Below are 22572 nucleotides of genomic sequence, written 5' to 3'. Positions count from 1 at the left end.
TTTTTGGGAAACGTTGATCGATCCTAGAGTTCTTTGATAGGTTTGTTGAAATTTTGGTAGAAGTTAAAGATGAAACTATTTTCGTATTATGCATGAATTGTATTATGTAGTAACTTGGCCGAAAATGCTCAGTCAACCGGTATCAGCCGATGGCAAAATTCGATAAACTCATTTCAGAGTGTGTTGTAGCTACACTACATGTACTTTAGTGGTATTATTAAGTCTTTGTGGGCTGTATAGTCCGACATGATCACGTAATTCGCGTTTTGAGGTTTTGTCTTACCTGATAATTACCAGTTGATACAGCGTACTAGTAACATTACACTAACTATAAGTTTGCAGGTTTATCGGGAAGAATCCATATATCCATATTCTGGGTTATCGCCCAGAAGCTGTTTATAGATTATATCGCAGACGACATCTGAATTGTGAGATAATGATGTTCATTTCATCAGCTGGATTTATCTATTATTGCATTTGTCAGATTAGCTGGATCTAATGCCCCACATAAGAACTGGAAATTCCTGGCACATATTTCGCAAACAGTAACGCCCCGTCAACAGATCTTGAGAGGGAGGCAGACATATGTCGAAGATTTTAATAGAGACCCGTATATATCTAAAAGGCGACACTGTGCCGAATCATAAAATGAGTATGATGTTCTTATACGCTGAAATGTGTGAAAATGATTGGAATAGCATTTTAACAATCGATGATTACTTCAATCTTTTCATTTCGTTTTTACTTTGTTTGGCCATCAACGGTTGTCATCAAACATCTAGGAATATCTAGAAAATAAATCATTTTGTCTGTGCGCGTGTGTGTGGATACGCTTTTATTATGATACAATTGCTGGCTTCTTCTCACTATACGTACACAAAAACTCCATTCTACTAGACCGTTACTGTCACTCACGTCCTGATCGTTCGACGGCGCTCAAGGGAAAAATAAACCTATCTTACGTTGCTTACGTTTAATGTACAAAGGGAGAGGAAAAGTCCTGATCACGATGACTAAGAGGAAGAGGCAAAGGAATACGTGTAGAGGGAAAAGCTCTACTCGAAAGGTACTAGTTACATCACGAAGCCGTCAGCTCGACTCATTACTTCTGGTTTGAGCCAAATCTGTGCGATTCGTACTTGTTCGGTTTTTCAATGTGACTGTTCGATTTCCTTGAGTAATGCTGCATCGTTCATGTCGTTGAGGCTGACCTTGGCATCGCTTTCTTCCTGTGTGCGGGCAATACTAGGGCGTAAATGCCAGTCCTCCGGCAGTGGATTGGGCAGCAGCTTGGGCAGAAGCTCCGACAGAGTTGTATCCGCTGTTTCCGGCCAATGCACCAGCATTAGCGAGTGAATTTGCACCAGTGATGATACCGGCACCACGGGATCCAGCACCAGCGCCAGAGTACGCATTGGCACCAGCGCCAGAGTAAGCATTGGCACCAGCGCCAGAGTAAGCATTGGCTCCAGCGCCAGAGATAGCATTGGCTCCAGCGCCAGAGATAGCATTTGCACCAGCGACAGCATTGGCATCGCTGATGGCAATCGATCCACCCGATTGCGATTTAGAGCTTGAACTAGAGGTAGCCTGAGCACCCTGGTACTTGACGAAGTACACCTCCGGCTTACCAGAGGAGTAAGAGCTTGCCTCGGCCTCACTAGTGGCGTTTGCCTTAGCCGGCTTGTTGACGAGCACGTAGACGATCGTCTTCTCTTCCGTTTGGCTGGCTGCCTTGGACGATGCACCGGCGTTGGCGCTGGCAGACGGGGCTTTGATGAAGATGACCTTGTAGTGCTTGCGAGGCGTGATGGTGAGGGTGTTGGTTTCGGTTTCAGCAATCGCATCGTCCTGCGCTACGTGGTAGTAGAAGTTCTTCTTGATCACCGGGGCTTCATAGCGGACCTCCGTCTTGGCTTGGGCAAAGGCGGATGCACCGGCCGAAGACGAGCCAAACGCGCCGCTACCGGCGAAGCTGCTAGATCCGGCCGAGCTGCCGGTACCGACGAAGCTGTTAGCGTTAGATCCAGCAATCGAACCGAAACGGGTTCCGGCTCCACCGAATGATCCGGCAGATGCGGACGAACCGGCAGACGCAGAAGCACCGGCACGAAGTCCCGCCTGGTAGCCGGCATTGTAGTCAGCACCGCTGCCAGCGCCTGCGTAGGCGCCGCTGGACGCTCCGGAGGATGCGCCGCCGTACGAGCCGGCTCCACCGAACGAGCTGGCTCCACCGAACGAGCGGCCACTGGCACCGGATGCTGCTCCACCGACGACGGAGTCCTCGAAAAGGGCGGGTGCGTAATCGATGTTCACTGCGCCTTGGCTACCGGCGTAGCTGCTGCTTCCGGCCGATGCTCCCTGACGCAGGTCGAGCCCGATATCGGCCGACGCGACGGCCAGACAGGCGGCTATAACCTAGAGAGCAAGAACGCACAGGGGAAAAGAAATTGGAACATTAGAGATGCCACAGAACTTCGCATGGGGCGGCATTGCGGTTGCTAAAATGAACCCAAACATCCAGCAATTAGCAACTTCTCCCTCCAAGTAGTCTCTTTCCAGAAATGTCCAAACTTCTGGCTCCGTTTGCAAACACGATTGATTGATGATGCACTCCGTAGCAGAGCGCTGGTTGAATGGTGACGCGACGCTTGGCAGACTCAACCCGAATAGAATTGGCCCCAAAGTCACTATGTTTTCCCCTCTCAGTAACTCACCACAAAGAAGCGCATTGCAATGGTTTTCGGCTTTGTTGCGGGCTGATGATACTGGACACGCACTATTAGTAGACACTTGTCAGAATGTCTTGGACAGACTTCCTTCCAGTGGTCTGTTCGTAGAAAAGATCGAACTTGACTGGTGAAGGAAACAGGACTTAGGCGTTTTATATACACGCGCCAAAAAGATGTTGTCCTTAGCTAATTTTAGTATTTTTAGCAAAAGCATTCCACAGTTTAAAAAAACGCTATCTCTCTTGCTCTGTTTAACACGTTTAACGTTTATCTCGAAGCGCGACCATGAAACGCATACAAATGTGGCTGGAGATATTCCACTCAATGACAATAAATCGAGCGCGCGCGTTTTTCCGCTGGATGTATTAGTGCGGAGATCCTTTCCAGTTTTTGTGTTTAGCTGGTATAGATGTGTGATATGCTTTTGTTTTATTGCTTTGCAGCGAAGTCTCTTCATTTCATTGATTTTGTGGGGCTCGTTTTTGTGCGTGGTTTCGCTACATATTTCTTGTTGATCCCCACCAAAAACGTTTCAAAATGCTAGTGGTAGCGTCATCCGACGACATCTGCTTGGCTGAGATGATGCTTCAAATTTGAAGCGAATCGAGGGAAGGGTAATTACCGTTGCTTTAAGAATCAGAAATACGAGAATAAAAAAAAAAAGAAATGAAAAAACTGAAGTGCCTAATATGGAGTCTATTTGATTGATCCCTGAATAGATCAATTATTTTATTGCTTACGTCTTAATAGTCTGTGGGATAGAGTAAAATCATTTAATGTCGTTTAAAACAACTTTCCAAATTTGCATATGTGTCTTTTTTGAAAGCTGTTTTAAAATAATTTCAATTGATCTCATCAACCAGAAGAGTTTTCAGGTGTAAGTCACCTTTCTTTCAAATATTTCAGTTTTCTAATTCTGATTGTAAATGAATTTTGTTTTTGTCTGCAATTAGGGCTATCGCCTACATATTGATTTTAACGATAAGCTTAATCTAGAGATCTCGTTTGAAATCTTTTATAACCGATGCCTCCTGTAAACGATACTATATGGATCTATTCTTTCCAACCAAAATTAGTTCAAATTCAAATGATATGATCCTTTTATTCCCCATATAGTCCATTCTCATACAGGCATTTTCAGCGGACATCCACGCACCTCAAACCGTGGGTATACATTAACAAAATAAAACAGAAATACGTTACTAATAGGTAGAAAACAACAGGATTGTATGTAAAACAGAGGTTATTTCCTATGCAAGCACCAGAAAAGCGTCAAAATTAACGAGGTACGCGTTGTTGATAGCTGAAGCTCTGAAATTTATCAAAATGTAAATGATTGAAAATGAAATGAGCTTTCCGAAAACATTCACGAATTCTGTTTTCACAGAACAAGCAGGACATAGAATGCGATATTGACTTCCAAAAGCATTATGCGAAAGGCCATGGGAGTGACAAAATGCTGACAAATTTTTCGAAATGTGAGCTTTTGTCACTTTTTTGAGCTTTTGTCAAAATTTTGTAACCTGGAGCAGCCAGGAAAAAAAGTTGACAAAAAATGACAAAATTTGACGTTCGTGAAAAAGCGTAAACAAACAGCTATTTGGCGCAGTTGTGAACCATTGTTATGATAATAATGCTAAAATGCATGATTCTAATTGATTTATGAACTTATTTAGTACTTCTTAAACAAAATATCGATGATTTTCAGATGTTGGAGCTTTTTTTCGCTCTTGTGTATGTTTTTGGTGCGGCCACGAGAAAAGCTCTTTTTTTGCAGTTGACATGCAATTTTGACAAAGTTGAAAAAATTTTCAACATTTTTTCAGCTCCGCGACCTCGCGCTAATTTAAATCCCACGTAGACCGATTTCCGTTCATTTTACTGATTGTCAAGCCAGCGTCCCGCAAAACTGGTCTAGTCCGACCCCGGCTGTTGCGCCGAATCGGAAGAATTGGAAAAAGCAAGAGTGCGCCGGAGCGCAACATGATTATGACGTCATCATACGCATCAGTATGCGGAAGCGGATGGAGTTTCATTTTGACGATCGATTTTTATTCTTATCATTTCATTCCATTTTTTGTTTGTTATTACCGACGTTTGTCATCAAACGTCTACGTATATGTGTATGTATATAAATGTGTGCGTGCGTGTGTGCGTACGTGTTTGGATACACTTTTCTTAAGATACAATCGCTGGCTTCTTCTCACTATACGTTCGCACAAAATTCGCCATTCTGCTAGTTCGTTACTGTCACTCACGTGTTTATCGTTCGACGGTGCTCGAGGGAAAAATAAACCTATCTTACGTTGCTTACGTTTAAAGTAGAAAAGGGAGAGGAACAGTCCGATGACTGAGAGGAAGAGGCAAAGGAATGCTGGGGCAGGGAAGAATGCTACGTTAAAGGTACTAGTTACATGACGCAGTCGTCAGGTCGACTCATGCGTGCTGAATCAAATCTGCCCGATTCGTGTTTGTCCGTTTTTCAATGTTGCTGTTCGGTTGCGTGGAGTAATGCAGCTGCGCAGCTGCACCGTTACTGCCGCTGAAGGCTAGTCCGGCTGAGGCTGAACACAGACGCTTTGGGCTCGGTTTAGTTCTCGTGTGCCATCTGGGTTTAATACACGACACTGCTACCAGCGCCAGCATTAGCACCGACGGCCACGGAGTCGTACGAGGGCGTAACTGCCAGTCCACCGGTAGCGGCCGCGGTGTAGCCGGCAGTGTAGCCGGCGTTGTATCCGCTGCTTCCGACCGAGCCAACCGACACACCGCTGCGTGCACCGAAGTCAACAAAGTCAGTGCCCACATTGGCCGATGAAGCGGAGTTCGCGAATGAAGACGAACCGGCACCAGTACCGAATCCAGAGGCACCACCGAAACTAGAGGCACCACCGAAACCAGAGGCACCACCGAAACCGGCATCGTATGAAACACCAGCGTTGGACTGAGCGTCGGCAAACGATCCAGCCTGTCCACCAACTGCTCCAGCAATAGCGCCAGCCTGAGCCTGAGCCTGAGCACCCTGGTACTTGATGAAGTACACCTCCGGCTTGCCAGAGGAGAACGAGCTTGCCTCGGCCTCGCTAGTGGCCTGTGCCTTGGCGGGCTTGTTGACGAGCACGTAGACGAGCGTCTTCTCCTCCGTCTGGCTGGCGGCCTGGGACGATGCACCGGCGTTGGCGCTGGCAGACGGGGCCTTGATGAAGATGACCTTGTAGTGCTTGCGGGGCGTGATGGTGAGCGTTTTGGCTCCGGCCTCGGCCTGCGGCTCCTCCGGCGCGACGTGGTAGTAGAAGTTCTTCAGGACCACCGGGGCGGCATAGCGGACCTGCGTCTTGGCCTGGGCAAAGGCGGATGCACCGGCCGAAGACGAGCCGAACGCGCCGCTACCGGCGAAGCTGCTAGATCCGGCCGAGCTGCCGGTACCGACGAAGCTGTTAGCGTTAGATCCAGCAATCGAACCGAAACGGGTTCCGGCTCCACCGAATGATCCGGCAGATGCGGACGAACCGGCAGACGCAGAAGCACCGGCACGAAGTCCCGCCTGGTAGCCGGCATTGTAGTCAGCACCGCTGGCAGCGCCTGCGTAGGCGCCGCTGGACGCTCCGGAGGATGCGCCGCCGTACGAGCCGGCTCCACCGAACGAGCTGGCTCCACCGAACGAGCGGCCACTGGCACCGGATGCTGCTCCACCGACGACGGAGTCCTCGAAAAGGGCGGGTGCGTAATCGATGTTCACTGCGCCTTGGCTACCGGCGTAGCTGCTGCTTCCGGCCGATGCTCCCTGACGCAGGTCGAGCCCGATATCGGCCGACGCGACGGCCAGACAGGCGGCTATAACCTAGAGAGCAAGAACGCACAGGGGAGAAGAAATTGGAACATTAGAGATGCCACAGAACTTCGCATGGGGCGGCATTGCGGTTGCTAAAATGAACCCAAACATCCAGCAATTCTCCTTCCAAATAGTCTCTTTCCAGAAATGTCCAAACTTCTGGCTCCGTTTGCAAACACGATTGATTGATGATGCACTCCGTAGCAGAGCGCTGGTTGAATGGTGACGCGACGCTTGGCAGACTCAACCCGAATAGAATTGGCCCCAAATTCACTATGTTTTCCCCTCTCAGTAACTCACCACAAAGAAGCGCATTGCAATGGTTTTCGGCTTTGTTGCGGGCTGATGATACTGGACACGCACTATTAGTAGACACTTGTCAGAATGTCTTGGACAGACTTCCTTCCAGTGGCCTGTTCGTAGCAAAGATCGAACTTGACTGATGAAGGACACAGGACTTTGGGGTTTTATATACCACGCAGCCGCAAGCAGAACACGCCCAACAGGCGTTGTTCTGAGCTAATTTTACAATGCATCTTTGCCGATATTCGCTCTTTCCGGCTGTCTGTCTCTCGTTCTTTTTCACTCGTTTCCCTCTTATCTAGATGCGCGCGAATGAAAGATCAAGGAAAGCATGAAAATCTGGTTAGAAATGTTCGCACAAATGGCAATAAATCGCACTATTCGGCTGGAAGCGTTCATGCGAAAAGCCTTTCCAGTTTTGTGTGTGTTTTTTTGCTTGATGTATATGTGAGATATTTTTTGTCCTGCTTGACTTTATTAACTCAGCTGGAAATTTTCTTCATTTTGGGCGGAACGCATGCGAGTTTTTGCTACTTATTGCTTGTTGTGTCCCACCAACAAATATTAAAAATGCTCGCGGTAGCGTCACCTGTTGGTGTGAAGCTACACCTATTGACATAAGCCGGGCAGAGCGCTTTGGAAGCACGCAAGAACGATAAAAAATGCCATGCCCAAACATTTAAATAAAAGACTCGCAAAAAACGCAACAGTTGTAGGCAGAGATCTACTGAGGGAGGTTGAGGTGTAGAACGACGATCGACAAATTGGGCATCGGGAACGACGGATACGCATATGATAAAATGTGTAAGATACAACCTTTTTCAAGAGGAACGACATAAGCCGTATTCGTTAAATAAAGAACAGAAACAACTCAAATGCCAAATAAAGAACCAATTTTGCTGAGAAGTTGATTCGGCTGTTAGAGGCCACCATGAACGGGGTGCAGTGCGATTCTAACGTCTCTAAATAGATTCATAATTGTGGCGCTTGCATGTTGATAGTCTTTCGGTTTGAGTAAGATCAATTAATGGAGTATAAACCACATTCAAAAATAATTGATGTGTCATGTTTTAAAGTGTTTTAAAGTTTTATAATACAACATTATTCGATCTTACTTAAACCGGAAGACTATTAAGATTTTAGATAGTTTTCTTTCTGTACTTATGAGCTTAAAACAGTGAAAATTGAGCATTGTATGAAGAAGTCAATTTTTTTGTACTTTGTTAAGTAATCTCGTGATCTTGTATAACATCTTCCAGTACCGATGCTTCCTGTAAACGACATTCTATGGATATTTTCTGTCGAACCAAAATTGCTAGATTCATATGAAATAATCATCTGCTTCCCTGTACAGTCCTCAGATCGGCTTACTTTAGGATAATTATTTGTCATCCATCTTGTTTTGTGAATCCTCTCTAATTTATTCACATCGGATATCCACACAATGAAATCATCAAAACGCTTTGCTTATGCCGATGATATTGATATATGCACCTAACCCTGCGGGCAAACATTCACAAATTTATAAATTTCGATAAATGATTCATGTCCATAAACCGTACAGAAAGAAATGAGCTAAATGATTCTCAAATCCAAACACAAAAAGCAGTAAAGTAAGTCCAAACATATGAATGATCTATGTTTGTCTATGCGGCACGCTATTATAACTTTTATTAAATCTAAAATCTAAAATTCACGTACTACAATGCCGCTTTGCTCGTATGGTCCAGGACTCTTGGAAATAGAAGACCACCGGACGAACCAACGTGCAATATATCTCACATTTCTTGCAGTCTCGAAGTCTCCTGGATCTCATCAGATAGTTTAGCCCATATGATGCACGATATCCCTGCCCAATGCGTCTCCGGATTTCGATGCTGATCTCGTTGTCCGAAGTAACGACAAGATAGCAGAACTCATCTACCATCTCCCGGTTGTTGCCGTCAACTAATACACTGCCCCCCAGTTGGAACCCATCACGGGCTGTACTTCCAGCAAGCAGGTACTTCGTCTTCGTCGCATTGAAGCTCAATCCAACTCTTGCTGCTACACGTTTGAGTAGGGGTAACGGCTCATACACCTTCGCAATGGTCTTGTCACGAAGTCGATGTCATTCGCGAAGCCATAAAATTAGAGAGAACCGTAAAATATGGTGCAAAAGATATCGTTGCCTAGCGCCGCGCTTTGAATTACACCTTCCAAAATGACATTACAAGCATACTGGAGAGTCTGTCATCTTGCCTAATACTGCTGAGAGATTCGAACGTTTCGTACATCACGTTCGATGCTCTTACCTTGCACTGCACCCCGTTCATGGTGGCTTTTAACAGCCGAATCAACTTCCCATCAAAATGGTTCCGCTGCATGATGTTCCATAGCTTATTCGTTGTTATGATGTTGAAGTCGATGAACATGTAGTGCGTAAGGATCTGGCACTCTTCGTATTATTGAAGGATCTTTCAAAGAGTAAACATTTAGTAAACAAATCCATCATTGTATCTGCCGACGATATTTGTACCTAGGGACGCAAGTCTAGATAACATGATCTGGGACAGCTGTGATGGCATCTGATAGATGACATTGTAGACTGTGATGGCACGAAAATTTAAGCATCCTGTTGCTTTTTTTGCAGTCTGTATGAATGAATGATTTCTTATGAACCCAGCTTCAAATCCTCCGGTAGTTTTTGCTGCTCCCAGATTCGTACGATCAGCTGATGCATTTCGACGGTACGCCTCTCCGGCCCCATCATCAAGACTTCGGCCCATCGCTGCCAGCAGACTTGTTGCTCTTAAACTTCTTGATGGCGCTGAAAAATCTCATTCCGAGATGCTGGGGGCACCTCGTTGTCTGCACCATTGCTATGGTTCTTCTTCTTCTTCTTTGGCACAACAACCGCTGTCGGTCAAGGCCTGCCTGTACCCACTAGTGAAGTGAGCTTGACTTTCAATGACTTATTGTTACCATAGCAGGATAGTCAGTCCTACGTATGGGGGCACGGTCTATTCGGGACTAGAACTCATGACGGGCATGTTGTTACGTCGTACGAGTTGACGACTATACCACCAGACCGGCCAATTGCAATGGTTAGTGTTGCTATAATTGGCTTGTATTGCCACTTGCGCTAACCTCTCCTGTCTCTACTCCATTCAGGTGTCCTTGGAAATAGTACTTTCACCTATGGAGATATTTGCAAAACTAATCACTAAAAGCTGCCGTCTGATTCCTGTAATGGATATGAGAGTGATCTGCTTATTCGGTGTATCAATCTTAATCGGTATGACCTTGCTTTACAGCTAATCTTGGGAGCACTAAATCATTGGAGAGCAAAATCCATGGAGAGAAGCAACGTGTCATTTTCTTATGAAATTTTGTTATGGGAAGCTTCAATAGGTATCAAAATGTAAATGATTGAAAATGAAATGAGCTTTTGAAAACATTCACAAATTCTGTTTTCACAGAGCAAGCAAGACATAGAAGGCGAGATTGACTTCCAAAAATCATTTTAGTCCCACGTAGACCGATTTCCGTTCATTTTACTGATTGTCAAGCCAGCGTCCCGCAAAACTGGTCTAGTCCTACCCCGGCAGTTGCGCCGAATCGGAAGAATTGGAAAAAGCAAGAGTGCGCCGGAGCGCAACATGATTATGACGTCATCATACGCATCAGTATGCGGAAGCGGATGGAGTTTCATTTTGACGATCGATTTTTATTCTTATCATTTCATTCCATTTTTTGTTTGTTATTACCGACGTTTGTCATCAAACGTCTACGTATATGTGTATGTATATAAATGTGTGCGTGCGTGTGTGCGTACGTGTTTGGATACACTTTTCTTAAGATACAATCGCTGGCTTCTTCTCACTATACGTTCGCACAAAATTCGCCATTCTGCTAGTTCGTTACTGTCACTCACGTGTTTATCGTTCGACGGTGCTCGAGGGAAAAATAAACCTATCTTACGTTGCTTACGTTTAAAGTAGAAAAGGGAGAGGAACAGTCCGATGACTGAGAGGAAGAGGCAAAGGAATGCTGGGGCAGGGAAGAATGCTACGTTAAAGGTACTAGTTACATGACGCAGTCGTCAGGTCGACTCATGCGTGCTGAATCAAATCTGCCCGATTCGTGTTTGTCCGTTTTTCAATGTTGCTGTTCGGTTGCGTGGAGTAATGCAGCTGCGCAGCTGCACCGTTACTGCCGCTGAAGGCTAGTCCGGCTGAGGCTGAACACAGACGCTTTGGGCTCGGTTAGTTCTCGTGTGCCATCTGGGTTTAATACACGACACTGCTACCAGCGCCAGCATTAGCACCGACGGCCACGGAGTCGTACGAGGGCGTAACTGCCAGTCCACCGGTAGCGGCCGCGGTGTAGCCGGCAGTGTAGCCGGCGTTGTATCCGCTGCTTCCGACCGAGCCAACCGACACACCGCTGCGTGCACCGAAGTCAACAAAGTCAGTGCCCACATTGGCCGATGAAGCGGAGTTCGCGAATGAAGACGAACCGGCACCAGTACCGAATCCAGAGGCACCACCGAAACTAGAGGCACCACCGAAACCAGAGGCACCACCGAAACCGGCATCGTATGAAACACCAGCGTTGGACTGAGCGTTGGCAAACGATCCAGCCTGTCCACCAACTGCTCCAGCAATAGCGCCAGCCTGAGCCTGAGCCTGAGCACCCTGGTACTTGATGAAGTACACCTCCGGCTTGCCAGAGGAGAACGAGCTTGCCTCGGCCTCGCTAGTGGCCTGTGCCTTGGCGGGCTTGTTGACGAGCACGTAGACGAGCGTCTTCTCCTCCGTCTGGCTGGCGGCCTGGGACGATGCACCGGCGTTGGCGCTGGCAGACGGGGCCTTGATGAAGATGACCTTGTAGTGCTTGCGGGGCGTGATGGTGAGCGTTTTGGCTCCGGCCTCGGCCTGCGGCTCCTCCGGCGCGACGTGGTAGTAGAAGTTCTTCAGGACCACCGGGGCGGCATAGCGGACCTGCGTCTTGGCCTGGGCAAAGGCGGATGCACCGGCCGAAGACGAGCCGAACGCGCCGCTACCGGCGAAGCTGCTAGATCCGGCCGAGCTGCCGGTACCGACGAAGCTGTTAGCGTTAGATCCAGCAATCGAACCGAAACGGGTTCCGGCTCCACCGAATGATCCGGCAGATGCGGACGAACCGGCAGACGCAGAAGCACCGGCACGAAGTCCCGCCTGGTAGCCGGCATTGTAGTCAGCACCGCTGGCAGCGCCTGCGTAGGCGCCGCTGGACGCTCCGGAGGATGCGCCGCCGTACGAGCCGGCTCCACCGAACGAGCTGGCTCCACCGAACGAGCGGCCACTGGCACCGGATGCTGCTCCACCGACGACGGAGTCCTCGAAAAGGGCGGGTGCGTAATCGATGTTCACTGCGCCTTGGCTACCGGCGTAGCTGCTGCTTCCGGCCGATGCTCCCTGACGCAGGTCGAGCCCGATATCGGCCGACGCGACGGCCAGACAGGCGGCTATAACCTAGAGAGCAAGAACGCACAGGGGAGAAGAAATTGGAACATTAGAGATGCCACAGAACTTCGCATGGGGCGGCATTGCGGTTGCTAAAATGAACCCAAACATCCAGCAATTAGCAACTTCTCCCTCCAAGTAGTCTCTTTCCAGAAATGTCCAAACTTCTGGCTCCGTTTGCAAACACGATTGATTGATGATGCACTCCGTAGCAGAGCGCTGGTTGAATGGTGACGCGACGCTTGGCAGACTCAACCCGAATAGAATTGGCCCCAAAGTCACTATGTTTTCCCCTCTCAGTAACTCACCACAAAGAAGCGCATTGCAATGGTTTTCGGCTTTGTTGCGGGCTGATGATACTGGACACGCACTATTAGTAGACACTTGTCAGAATGTCTTGGACAGACTTCCTTCCAGTGGCCTGTTCGTAGCAAAGATCGAACTTGACTGATGAAGGACACAGGACTTTGGGGTTTTATATACCACGCAGCCGCAAGCAGAACACGCCCAACAGGCGTTGTTCTGAGCTAATTTTACAATGCATCTTTGCCGATATTCGCTCTTTCCGGCTGTCTGTCTCTCGTTCTTTTTCACTCGTTTCCCTCTTATCTAGATGCGCGCGAATGAAAGATCAAGGAAAGCATGAAAATCTGGTTAGAAATGTTCGCACAAATGGCAATAAATCGCACTATTCGGCTGGAAGCGTTCATGCGAAAAGCCTTTCCAGTTTTGTGTGTGTTTTTTTGCTTGATGTATATGTGAGATATTTTTTGTCCTGCTTGACTTTATTAACTCAGCTGGAAATTTTCTTCATTTTGGGCGGAACGCATACGAGTTTTTGCTACTTATTGCTTGTTGTGCCCCACCAACAAATATTAAAAATGCTCGCGGTAGCGTCACCTGTTGGTGTGAAGCTACACCTATTGACATAAGCCGGGCAGAGTGCTTTGGAAGCACGCAAGAACAACAAAAAATGCCATGCCCAAACATTCAGATAAAAGACTCGCAAAAAAGCCACAGTTGTAGGCAGAGATCTACTGAGGGAGGTTGAGCTAACGAGTGAACTGAAGAAGAAGTATTGGTGATCTCTCTTTCTTTATTTTTTAATTAGAAGAAAAGGCAGAATCATTTATGTACGATATGTTCTAATTATGGTATACCAGCATTGCTAAAATTAAAAAAAAACCCAATTCCATTATCCATTTTTGGCTCGTTAGGTACGCTCCAGTCGCCTTCCAAAGTTTTCCTTCACATGTAACCCGTTCCGCCAGTGCCTTGCTGTGACTTTTGCCATTTTGCTGCTCTGCCCGAAATCGTTCTGTTTGTTCTGCGAAACAGTTGTTGTTGTTTTTCTCGGAAAGAAGGAGAGCTATTTTTGTATGCCGAGTTCTTTCCTTTCCCGTCTTTACTTTCCAGCGCTATCTTTCACTCTCGGTGGATGCTCCTTATAGGAATAAGTTTGTTTTTTCATTATTATTATTGTTATTATTATTAGTGTAAAACATCTTCTAACGATCATCCGCCGAACGCCGCAACGTCGCATTGGTGAATATGCAAATGAGCTGGGAGAACCAGTTTTTATGGTTTCCATTTCCACGATGATTGCGTTTTATACTTTTGTTTTCATTTTCTTATCTTATTTTCTACCTGATTAAAAATTCAAGAACGTTACGTCGTAGGACGCTTTCAGCGGGGCGAAACCATCTGGTGAAAACGAGGTGTGTATGGGTGTTTGTGAATTTTAATTCATTCTGCCAGTTGATACAGCGGTGATTCTTTTTTTGGGCTTAGTTTGATAAGCTTTTAGACAACTTTGAAGCGAACGATACCGGGGTCGCCTATAGCCTATGCCGCAAAAAGATGTTTAAAGCAGCGTTAGAGTATTACAGTATCAACACCTATAAATGATCCATTGAAGTGGTTTGATGTCTGTACTGTTGTGATTCGGTAATCGTTACCCCACAAGTAATGTAAAGTAAAGTTTTGTTTCGAACATAAAGCAGTTTTATAGCTTGTTTACATCTAATCACACAAAGGAGTCCAGAGCATTGTACTAGGAGCATGGTTTGTTGTGCCATCGATCATGCGATCGAGTCTAAATAGGAACCGGCATTTAATAATCTTTAGAATAAAAAGTCCATCCTCACGCTTCTCTGTATTGCCTGTCATTTTTTAATACTCTAAATTATTTCATAATTTCTTGCAAACTGATTAGAATTGAACCTTACGTAATAATACTAAGGATATTAACAGGAACAACGAAACATGTGGGGATACCCGGATATGCTTTGATCCAGACGTGTTAGGGTATTCAGGCGTATTCATAGCGAATCGAAAAGCTAGCAAATAACTTCGTCAGTGAGGAAAAGACAGCAAGAGAGTGTCAAAAATCTCACAAGCTTGCAGAGTAAAAGAGTAGTATCGTAAAGATCAAAATGAATCCAAAAGATCGCAAAAGATTACAAACAATCGATAATTAAAAAAAACTGAAACAAAACGTCACTAATGATTGCATCACATCACAAACTGCAATAGAAAACAAAATCTCAGAAATCGGTATACAAACACTGCTCCAAAAAGTATGTGTAAGGGATAGTGGGGGCTTCTCAATTTCAAATTATTTACAAAGTTTGCATCGCCTTTAAAGAAATCCTTATTACCAATCCTAACCTGACCTAAGAAGGCAGCACATGGGGTAGGGAGTGGATACTAGACGAGAACGAAAGGATGGTATCAAAAGTTTATAATCAGGTTGCGTATCCAACCTGGATTAGTTGTGCTTCAGGCAGTTGAGCGTCAGCATTACTTACAAGCTTTTCGGAAAACGCAAGCCATTGCCATCAGAATGTTGTTGTTTATTAAAAGCGATGCATCAAAAACCTTGAACTGTCAATTTTAGCACTTTGGTGCCGAAGAATCGTTCCTAAAACATTCGAACCATCCCAAGTCAGTAACAGAGGGTGTTCTTTTCGAAGATACCAAACGCGATGTTATGTACGGCAACTGTCCAAGTCAAACTCTAGCCACGGCCCGAAAAATCCTAAAAATATAAAATCCTTGCGCTGTAAAACTGGTTGATATGCCAAGAAGCGTAACACAAAATGCGATGATCTCGACCGAGCCATATTTTTCCCTGTTGCTAACATTGTTTCCTGATCGTTTCGCGAGAGAAAAATAAGTAGTAGAAGGGGAGTAAAGCTAGATGAGCATTTTTACAGATTTTCGTTTTTTTTTGTTTTGTTCTTTTTATATCAATAAAAATCGGCCTGTGCGCATCGGTCAAACAATCTTTCTAAAGCCGTTCGAATGGTGGGCGCTATTGCTGGCGCATTCAGAAGTCTCGCGCCCGATAATTTGGGCTGTGCACGGAATCTGCAGCGCGCGGGTAGGACTGCATTCCTCAAGGATAACTGCATAGATGCTCACAGCATTCGGTGGAAATAGGCGACAATCAGCACCGTTCCGCCTTCGCCATCGCTTGTGCGCTCGCGCAAGTTACCAGTTTTGCTGGGGATTACCCGCGACTGTTTAGCGCGAAGCATCGCGAACGAACGAACCGGCCGGGCGAGATGGATCGACTTTTGACTTCTAGTTTTCGTGGACACCCAAAAACTGGTAAAAGAAAGAAAAAAATAAACGAAAAAAAACCTGTTACCGAACAAAAAAGAAGCTTAGGAGAGCAAACAGATTTCGTTCTGGTCAACCCTGAACAAGCTTTTGCCGATTGATTTTGTTGGGAAAATACTGATACTTTGCATTGCAAATGGGAAAGAGCTGTCTCTTTATCTCACACACACACACACATACATACACAAACACACACAAGCTCACCCTGTCTAATGCAAGCGGAGACGACTATTTTCAGTATACATAATCGCCTGAGGGAAGGAAACTGTTCGATGAGGTATTTTATAACACACTGCAGTTGGATGATTTTGCAATCAATTCATGAAATTCCTAGCGATATCGCATATCCCATCTTTATCGTCCGAATAACAAACACAACTTTAAACGACACAAACTGTGCTTGGTTCTTAAGATTCGCTTAATGAATACAGGAAGATTTGCTAATTATGCAACTCTTAGCATTGGTACCTATCGTAACACCAAAGCAACTGACTTAACATATCAAATGCTTTGAAATGATTTGAGGAAGCAAAAACAAAGTGCTCACTATCTGGTGGTATTGCAGGAGCTCCAATAGATTATATGGCTGGTTAATAGTATTATAAATATATAGGTTTGGAAATATATTAAATTTGGCTAACTGCAGTGGGGATAATAAGCCTTTAGACATCATTTACGTGATGTTACAATGCTTTCATCACATTGTGAAGTTTCTATTTCATTCTTTATTCAATGTCTTGTATGTAATATTTCATTTCAAATAATTCCTTAACTGCTGCCTTTAACTGTCTAGGTGTTACCTAGACTGTAGTGTACTAGACAAATATACTAATGCTCTAAATAAATAAAACTCCAATGCATTATATTTATATCTACGCAATGTTCAGAGTTCGTTTAAAATCATTTTGGTTTTAGCTGCATTTCAGAGGATTTAATCATTGCTGCAAAATGAACTATTGTCTCCAATGAGTTAGCTTTATCCCGTGGCCTTATCATGAAAAAAAAACTTCTCAAAACCAATTGTATGGCAGTAATTATTTGCTCAGATGACAAAGAGTTCAGGATTCAAAAGCCATTGTACATCGATTGATTACATCAAGAAAGTGATGGAATTATCTTGATAGAATAATTGAATGTTCGGGTGTTTTGGTTTATATGGTGATCCAAAAACTTACGGCATTCTTAATGACAGAGTTGAAAATATTAAAAGAGCTTTTTTGCTATAAGTATGTTACCAGCGAAACATGCAAAATAGGCGTTCGCCATTCGTACGATCCACTCGCACTGTCAAGAAAAAGAAAGATCTCTGAGGCCTTTGTAAACCCGGTATGATCGCATAGTTTCTGTTTTACACCAAAGCAATCACACCGCTAGACCAAGTTATTTTTTTTTGTTCCAAAAAGATTATAAAGATCATGTATAAAGCCCGTAGCCTAAAAATTCGTCTACTTTGAATTTGCTGACGAAAACTGCTTGAGAAAACAAGGTGTCTGTAGAACTCGAACTCCCCTTTGATATTCTAGCGCTTTGTCCGCTCTATGGATGTTCCGGCTCTGGCTGGATGTGTTTAACTTCATAACCACACACACATACACACCCGTTTCGACCTTGTCCATACAATTGCAGGGTCGTTTGGCCAAAACCAACGCTGTTACGGCAAGATGTGCACAATGCACGCACGAGGTTATTGATGGATCGCAACGACCATGGATCACGTTCGACGCGGACTCGACCCTGCGAGGACGTAAATCGTATCATCAGCTCATTTTCAGCTTGGTTGTCATTCCACACCGCGCCATGATTTATCTGTTGCGGCTAGCGCTAGGACCTGACCTTTTGCTAGCTGGCAGGCTTCGAAATTAGTCGGCTACGCATCGCGCGGTAGAATGAAAAATTAGCATTTAATTAACTGCTACATTGAGAGTGTGAGCAGAGCCAGTGTGTCGTGGAAGAGTTTGAATTTCAAACCGAAGATACGAACACACACACACAGACGCACATGCCCACATAAACAAATTATTTAATACGTAACATTTAACAAAGTCAACAGCCATCCGATTAAACGATACCCAATAAAAGCCTGACGTGAACTTTTCAAAGCCATCTTCAGGGACACTGCTGCTGCTGCTGCTTATTCTTGTATCACAGCGCGCATTAGATTCTATCTTCGGGCGAGCCTCCTTTCCTCTTCCTCCCTCTAGCCACCATTAAGACACACACACTCACAGGGTAAATTTGCATAAAGTCATCCCCTCCGATGGCGTGAGACGGCAGTGAAAGAATCCATCGATAACGTTTTTCACCCCCAAATTCGACATCACCGACCATCACACAAACACACACACACAGGTGGGTGCCCCTCGTACACCTCGCTTATTCACAACCTGCTGCAAAGAAGAGATGACTTCCCCAGGGTGCTCGGCAGGCAAGCCAGCAATCGGTGGGCAGGCGGCCATAAAAAAAAACTGACCAAAAAAAACAAATACACCACCGTCTTAAACCGGTCCAGTGTATCGGATGGTAACCGATCCGCTGGGCTTGTAATTTCTGGAGGGGGGGGGGGGTCGCGCAAAAGCAGCGATCGTTGGTGCCTCATCTTCATTTCTCTTTCGTTGGGGAGCATCAATCGCAATCGCGGGGTTTGGCGCGATTCTAGCGCTGCTCCGTGGGCCAGGTAGCACAAAACCAGTTTTCTATAAATTACCAAAAAAGCCATCGAGCAAAAATTGAAAAAAAAGCTTACATCCACCACTCCCCGCAGCTGCGCTACCGTACCGGCCGGGTGCCCCTTGCAGCGCTGCTCGGTGGGGCGGCCGCCTACGGGCCACGATGACTTGTCCAGGCGGGCACAACAATTTTTCGACCGCGCTCTGTATTCCTTCCGGAAAGCTCAAACCGCTCGTCTTCGACCAAATTAATGGCCAATCGGAAAACCCCCATGCCCGAGCCTATCCCACCAGCACCCGGGAGTGCTTTCTGTAGGAAGAATCCATTCTCAGGAAATTGTATTTTCGCGAGTACCAAACGAACCACGAATTCTGGAACGTATTTTTAGGGTTTTTTTTTGTTATTGCGGCTGCTGTACCGAAATGCCGACGACTCCTCCGTACCGTTTTGTGTACTCACTGTCAACTGTGTACTCTGTCCACTTAGGGCTTCTGTCCGTTGCTCTCAAGGTCAGTCAAAGCACGCGTACCGCGACCGCGGCACCGGGTGGAAGGAAAGCGTTTTATGTGTAAAAATTCTGATTGAACCCACCCCACGGTCCCATGTGTACTCTTCATTCATTTGCTGCCGGTACAATGCCAACAAAAAAGAGGCACGTCGTCGACGGAGCCGTATTTGCCCTCTTGAGGTATGTAAGAAAGATAAATCTCAATTCATCAATCATCGCGTCATCAAGTGGGGCCGCCCCGTGGTGCTTTTTTGCGGGCGCATTCCGTACCGGGCGCAGGAAGGCTTTCGATTTCGTCCACCTGCTCCGACTGTTGTTGTCTGTTTTGTTCCTGTTGTTGATGTTGTGTGAATTCTCTATTTGTCTACCCAAGAGTACTCTATTCATTATGCTTTTTCGGCCCCGTTGGCGGATCTAGAGACGCTCTAGAAGTGTGAATAATTCATCTGATCCCTCCCCTCTAGAAGGCCACAACTTGCTGCCGTGCGGCAGTGATGATGGTTCTGTAAGCCGCGCGGAATCCCCTTTGAATACGCCGTGTGCAGTGCCTTTCGATGCCACAATCGGTCACTAATCTATTCGATTTAATAGCTCCGCAAGCGGTCAACAACAGGGAAGTCAAGGAAGTTTAAAGCGCCCTACACTGCCCGCATCTAATGCTCCGTGCGGCTAGCTTCCGTCCGGGGAACATCCAAATGGAATGCTTGAAGTAATTTTTTTAAAAAGGTCAACAGTTCCTCGGAGGGATGGTCTCGCGGACTGGTAAGATTTATTGTTATGAAGAAGATTTGATGTTTCGTTTTTTGTTTAGTTTCCAAAAAACAACCATTTGACGGTCTTCTATATAATGCTTAAATTTTTTTACGTTGTTGGTTTTTTTTATCAATCTATCTACCTGCATCTGCCCAAAATTGGCTTTGGCTTGAAGGAAGTGAAGAGTAGCCCTGTCCTTGAGGGATTTCGAACTTCCTGCCCAAAACCGTAGCTACTGCTGGGGTGTCACTCGTGGCGTGGCATACTTCGACGCAAATCCTGGGCATGGAAAATGTAAATAAGCAGGCCAGAATTCGGCAAAGCTCCGGTTGGGTCAGCAATAATTGGAATAACATTTTGTTGTGGAGAGGTGCAGGGAGTGCTCTAACCCACCGGTAGTTGGAGAGCTCGCGGATGCGTGCGAAATTTGAAGCCGTGACATTTGCATGTTGTGAAACCGTTCCAGGATTCCGATCCGACAGAGCTGCGCGCAATACTAATTGGAATTCAATAGTGAAGAAACGTAGAATAATGGAAAGGAGATTTCTTAAATGTTTTCAGTATTATGAAATGAAATTGAACGACGAATTTAAATGAATAAAGTTTTGGAAAACCTCGTCATATGCGATAATATTATACGGTTGTGACATTTCTTTTTGTATGAATTGCATAAATTGTTGAAGAAATCAAAACGAAAATTAATTGCAGTAACTATCCGATTCGAGGGTCGAAAAGTACCGAAACAGAATAGTAGCATATCTGCTATACAGAACACATTACATACATATAGATGACATCATAGCTCCAGATATAGATCACACCACAGATCACCACCAAAGAACATATAGATCACACCATAGCAACACATCCGGTAGAATTCAGGCCATTGGCACAAAAACACACTCATAGAAAAGTGTGTGCATCAAGAACGCATAGCAACTTATTGCCAAAAGCGCAGTGTAGTCAAAGATGTACAAACACACCATAACCTAATATAGGAACAGCTTAAACATTATAACCCACATCAACCTCAAAACAACAAGAACCATCTTTCTTGTTCATAAAAGATACACAAAATTAACTGGGTGAAAACAATAACTTTCAAACACACAACCCGGAACCAGATGTCCGAAACCTACAGGCTCCGATGTGCTTGCCCAAGGTAAGGCCTCTAAACTCCAACGTTTAGATCCAGCAAGGGAAACCCCTTCAGAGATTCTACGATCGCCTGGACGATCAAATGTTGATAAAGCAGCTTTGAACCAGTATCCACCTCAGTTCTGCGTGTTTCGGCAAAACGATGACCTTCCTTAACGATGTTTGAAAGCTTCCCGAATTCAAAGCTACTAAATAATGTTTTATTAATTATTTACACCGCAAAAAGATGTTCTTTGCATAAATTTGATGAAATGTGCATTTTTTGTAACTATGACTACTTTACAAAGAGCAAACAGTGTACAAAAACATTGAAATAGTCACAAAATACACAGGAAGCTATCAAATTTAAATGAAATCGCATACTGCAAATTCACCTATATCGAGTAATGCGTTCTGCGGATTATTGCTATACAGTTTAACCCCTTATAACGAGTAAATTCTCAATAAATAACTCTAAAGTAAAAGTAAAATCTCGCATATAGAGCAATATCATTCGTGCTCCTGATTCGCTTGTTCAGTTCCGATCTGAAATCGAGATTTATGTTGTTAACGTTGACGTTGAACATTTATTTTCTTTTTTTCTTCTCGCACAGGTAGGCGAGAGTCAGGATACGAAAAATAGTTTCATACAAATCTATTGCAGGATGGAAAGGTGTCGTATGTAGGAGAATTGTGAATCTACTGGAAATCAATGAAATTAAATTAAACGATTTCTTTTCAAATAATGAGGCCTAGGAGGATAAGTAAGTAAGTAAGAGGTCTAGGAGGACATATCTAACGCCTGAACAACAAACAATTCCTGAACATAAACCTACGAAGGATCTGTTCACAATATTATTTTACAGCGGTAATTTTAGGCTGTTTCCTCATACATCTGCACACATCATTCGAACGAAATGGTGACTCTAAAAGCAAGTGACTTACACGGAAAAAAAAACAATGGAATTTGCCATTTTTGGAAAATGTGAAATAATAGACTCAACATGGTCAGTTTTTCACGAAAATGAATGAATAAAAATGTCCAAGATGATATTCTGGAAATATGTTGCATTTCTTCTAATGCATTTACGCTCTTAAGTATTCTTTCATCAATATTGCTATTGCTTTGTCTCCGCCACAGTACAACACCGCAAAACGGTTCCCACGTTGCCTTAAAGCAGCGTTACCGCAGCTCCAATTCCACGTACCTAGTCAAATATGGCCATTTTAGGCGCTTGGGATAACTTCAATGCGAAACCATGTAGCAGTACTGAGGGAAGCACATCCCACCAACAGATGGCGCCACTAGCTTTTTTGTTATAGTTTTAGAATGCATCAGCCATATGCCGTCTGCTAAACGAAGTCTTTTTAGATTCCTTTCAAGTTGACAGCTTCAGCCATTTAGAACCCGTTTAGTGGTCGTTTAGTGGATTGGTGGCATTTGGGGTTTAGGTTGAGGAGTAGAGCCTTTTCGAAAACCCGTTGAGTGGTCGTTGAGCGGATTTCTGGCATTTGGGTAAAATT

At 45.0% G+C, this 22572-nt stretch overlaps 3 protein-coding genes across 3 annotated transcripts; all 3 read right to left on the bottom strand.

Moving 5' to 3' along the window:
- Nucleotides 1-820: 820 nt before the first annotated feature.
- LOC120906773 (fibroin heavy chain-like) lies at nt 821-2846 on the bottom strand. Its single transcript, XM_040318750.1, has 2 exons — nt 2718-2846; nt 821-2418 (listed from the first exon to the last, which is right to left on the bottom strand). The coding sequence occupies exons 1-2, from the start codon at nt 2730-2732 to the stop codon at nt 1246-1248; spliced, it is 1188 nt and encodes a 395-aa protein (XP_040174684.1). The 5' UTR covers nt 2733-2846; the 3' UTR covers nt 821-1245.
- Nucleotides 2847-4762: 1916 nt separating this feature from the next.
- LOC120906051 (fibroin heavy chain-like) lies at nt 4763-7006 on the bottom strand. The gene is made up of 2 exons (XM_040317453.1): nt 6865-7006; nt 4763-6573 (listed from the first exon to the last, which is right to left on the bottom strand). Exons 1-2 carry the CDS (start codon nt 6877-6879, stop codon nt 5347-5349), a joined length of 1242 nt encoding a protein of 413 aa, XP_040173387.1. The 5' UTR covers nt 6880-7006; the 3' UTR covers nt 4763-5346.
- Nucleotides 7007-10555: 3549 nt separating this feature from the next.
- On the bottom strand, nt 10556-12806 carry LOC120906788 (fibroin heavy chain-like). Its single transcript, XM_040318788.1, has 2 exons — nt 12665-12806; nt 10556-12365 (listed from the first exon to the last, which is right to left on the bottom strand). The coding sequence occupies exons 1-2, from the start codon at nt 12677-12679 to the stop codon at nt 11139-11141; spliced, it is 1242 nt and encodes a 413-aa protein (XP_040174722.1). The 5' UTR covers nt 12680-12806; the 3' UTR covers nt 10556-11138.
- Between the last annotated feature and the right edge of the window lie 9766 nt (nt 12807-22572).

Source organism: Anopheles arabiensis, chromosome X, assembly GCF_016920715.1.
Source record: "Anopheles arabiensis isolate DONGOLA chromosome X, AaraD3, whole genome shotgun sequence".
Taxonomy (NCBI): Eukaryota; Metazoa; Arthropoda; class Insecta; order Diptera; family Culicidae; genus Anopheles; species Anopheles arabiensis.
The sequence above is the reverse complement of the archived record's forward strand: the minus strand, read 5'-3'. Positions and strand labels throughout refer to the sequence as shown.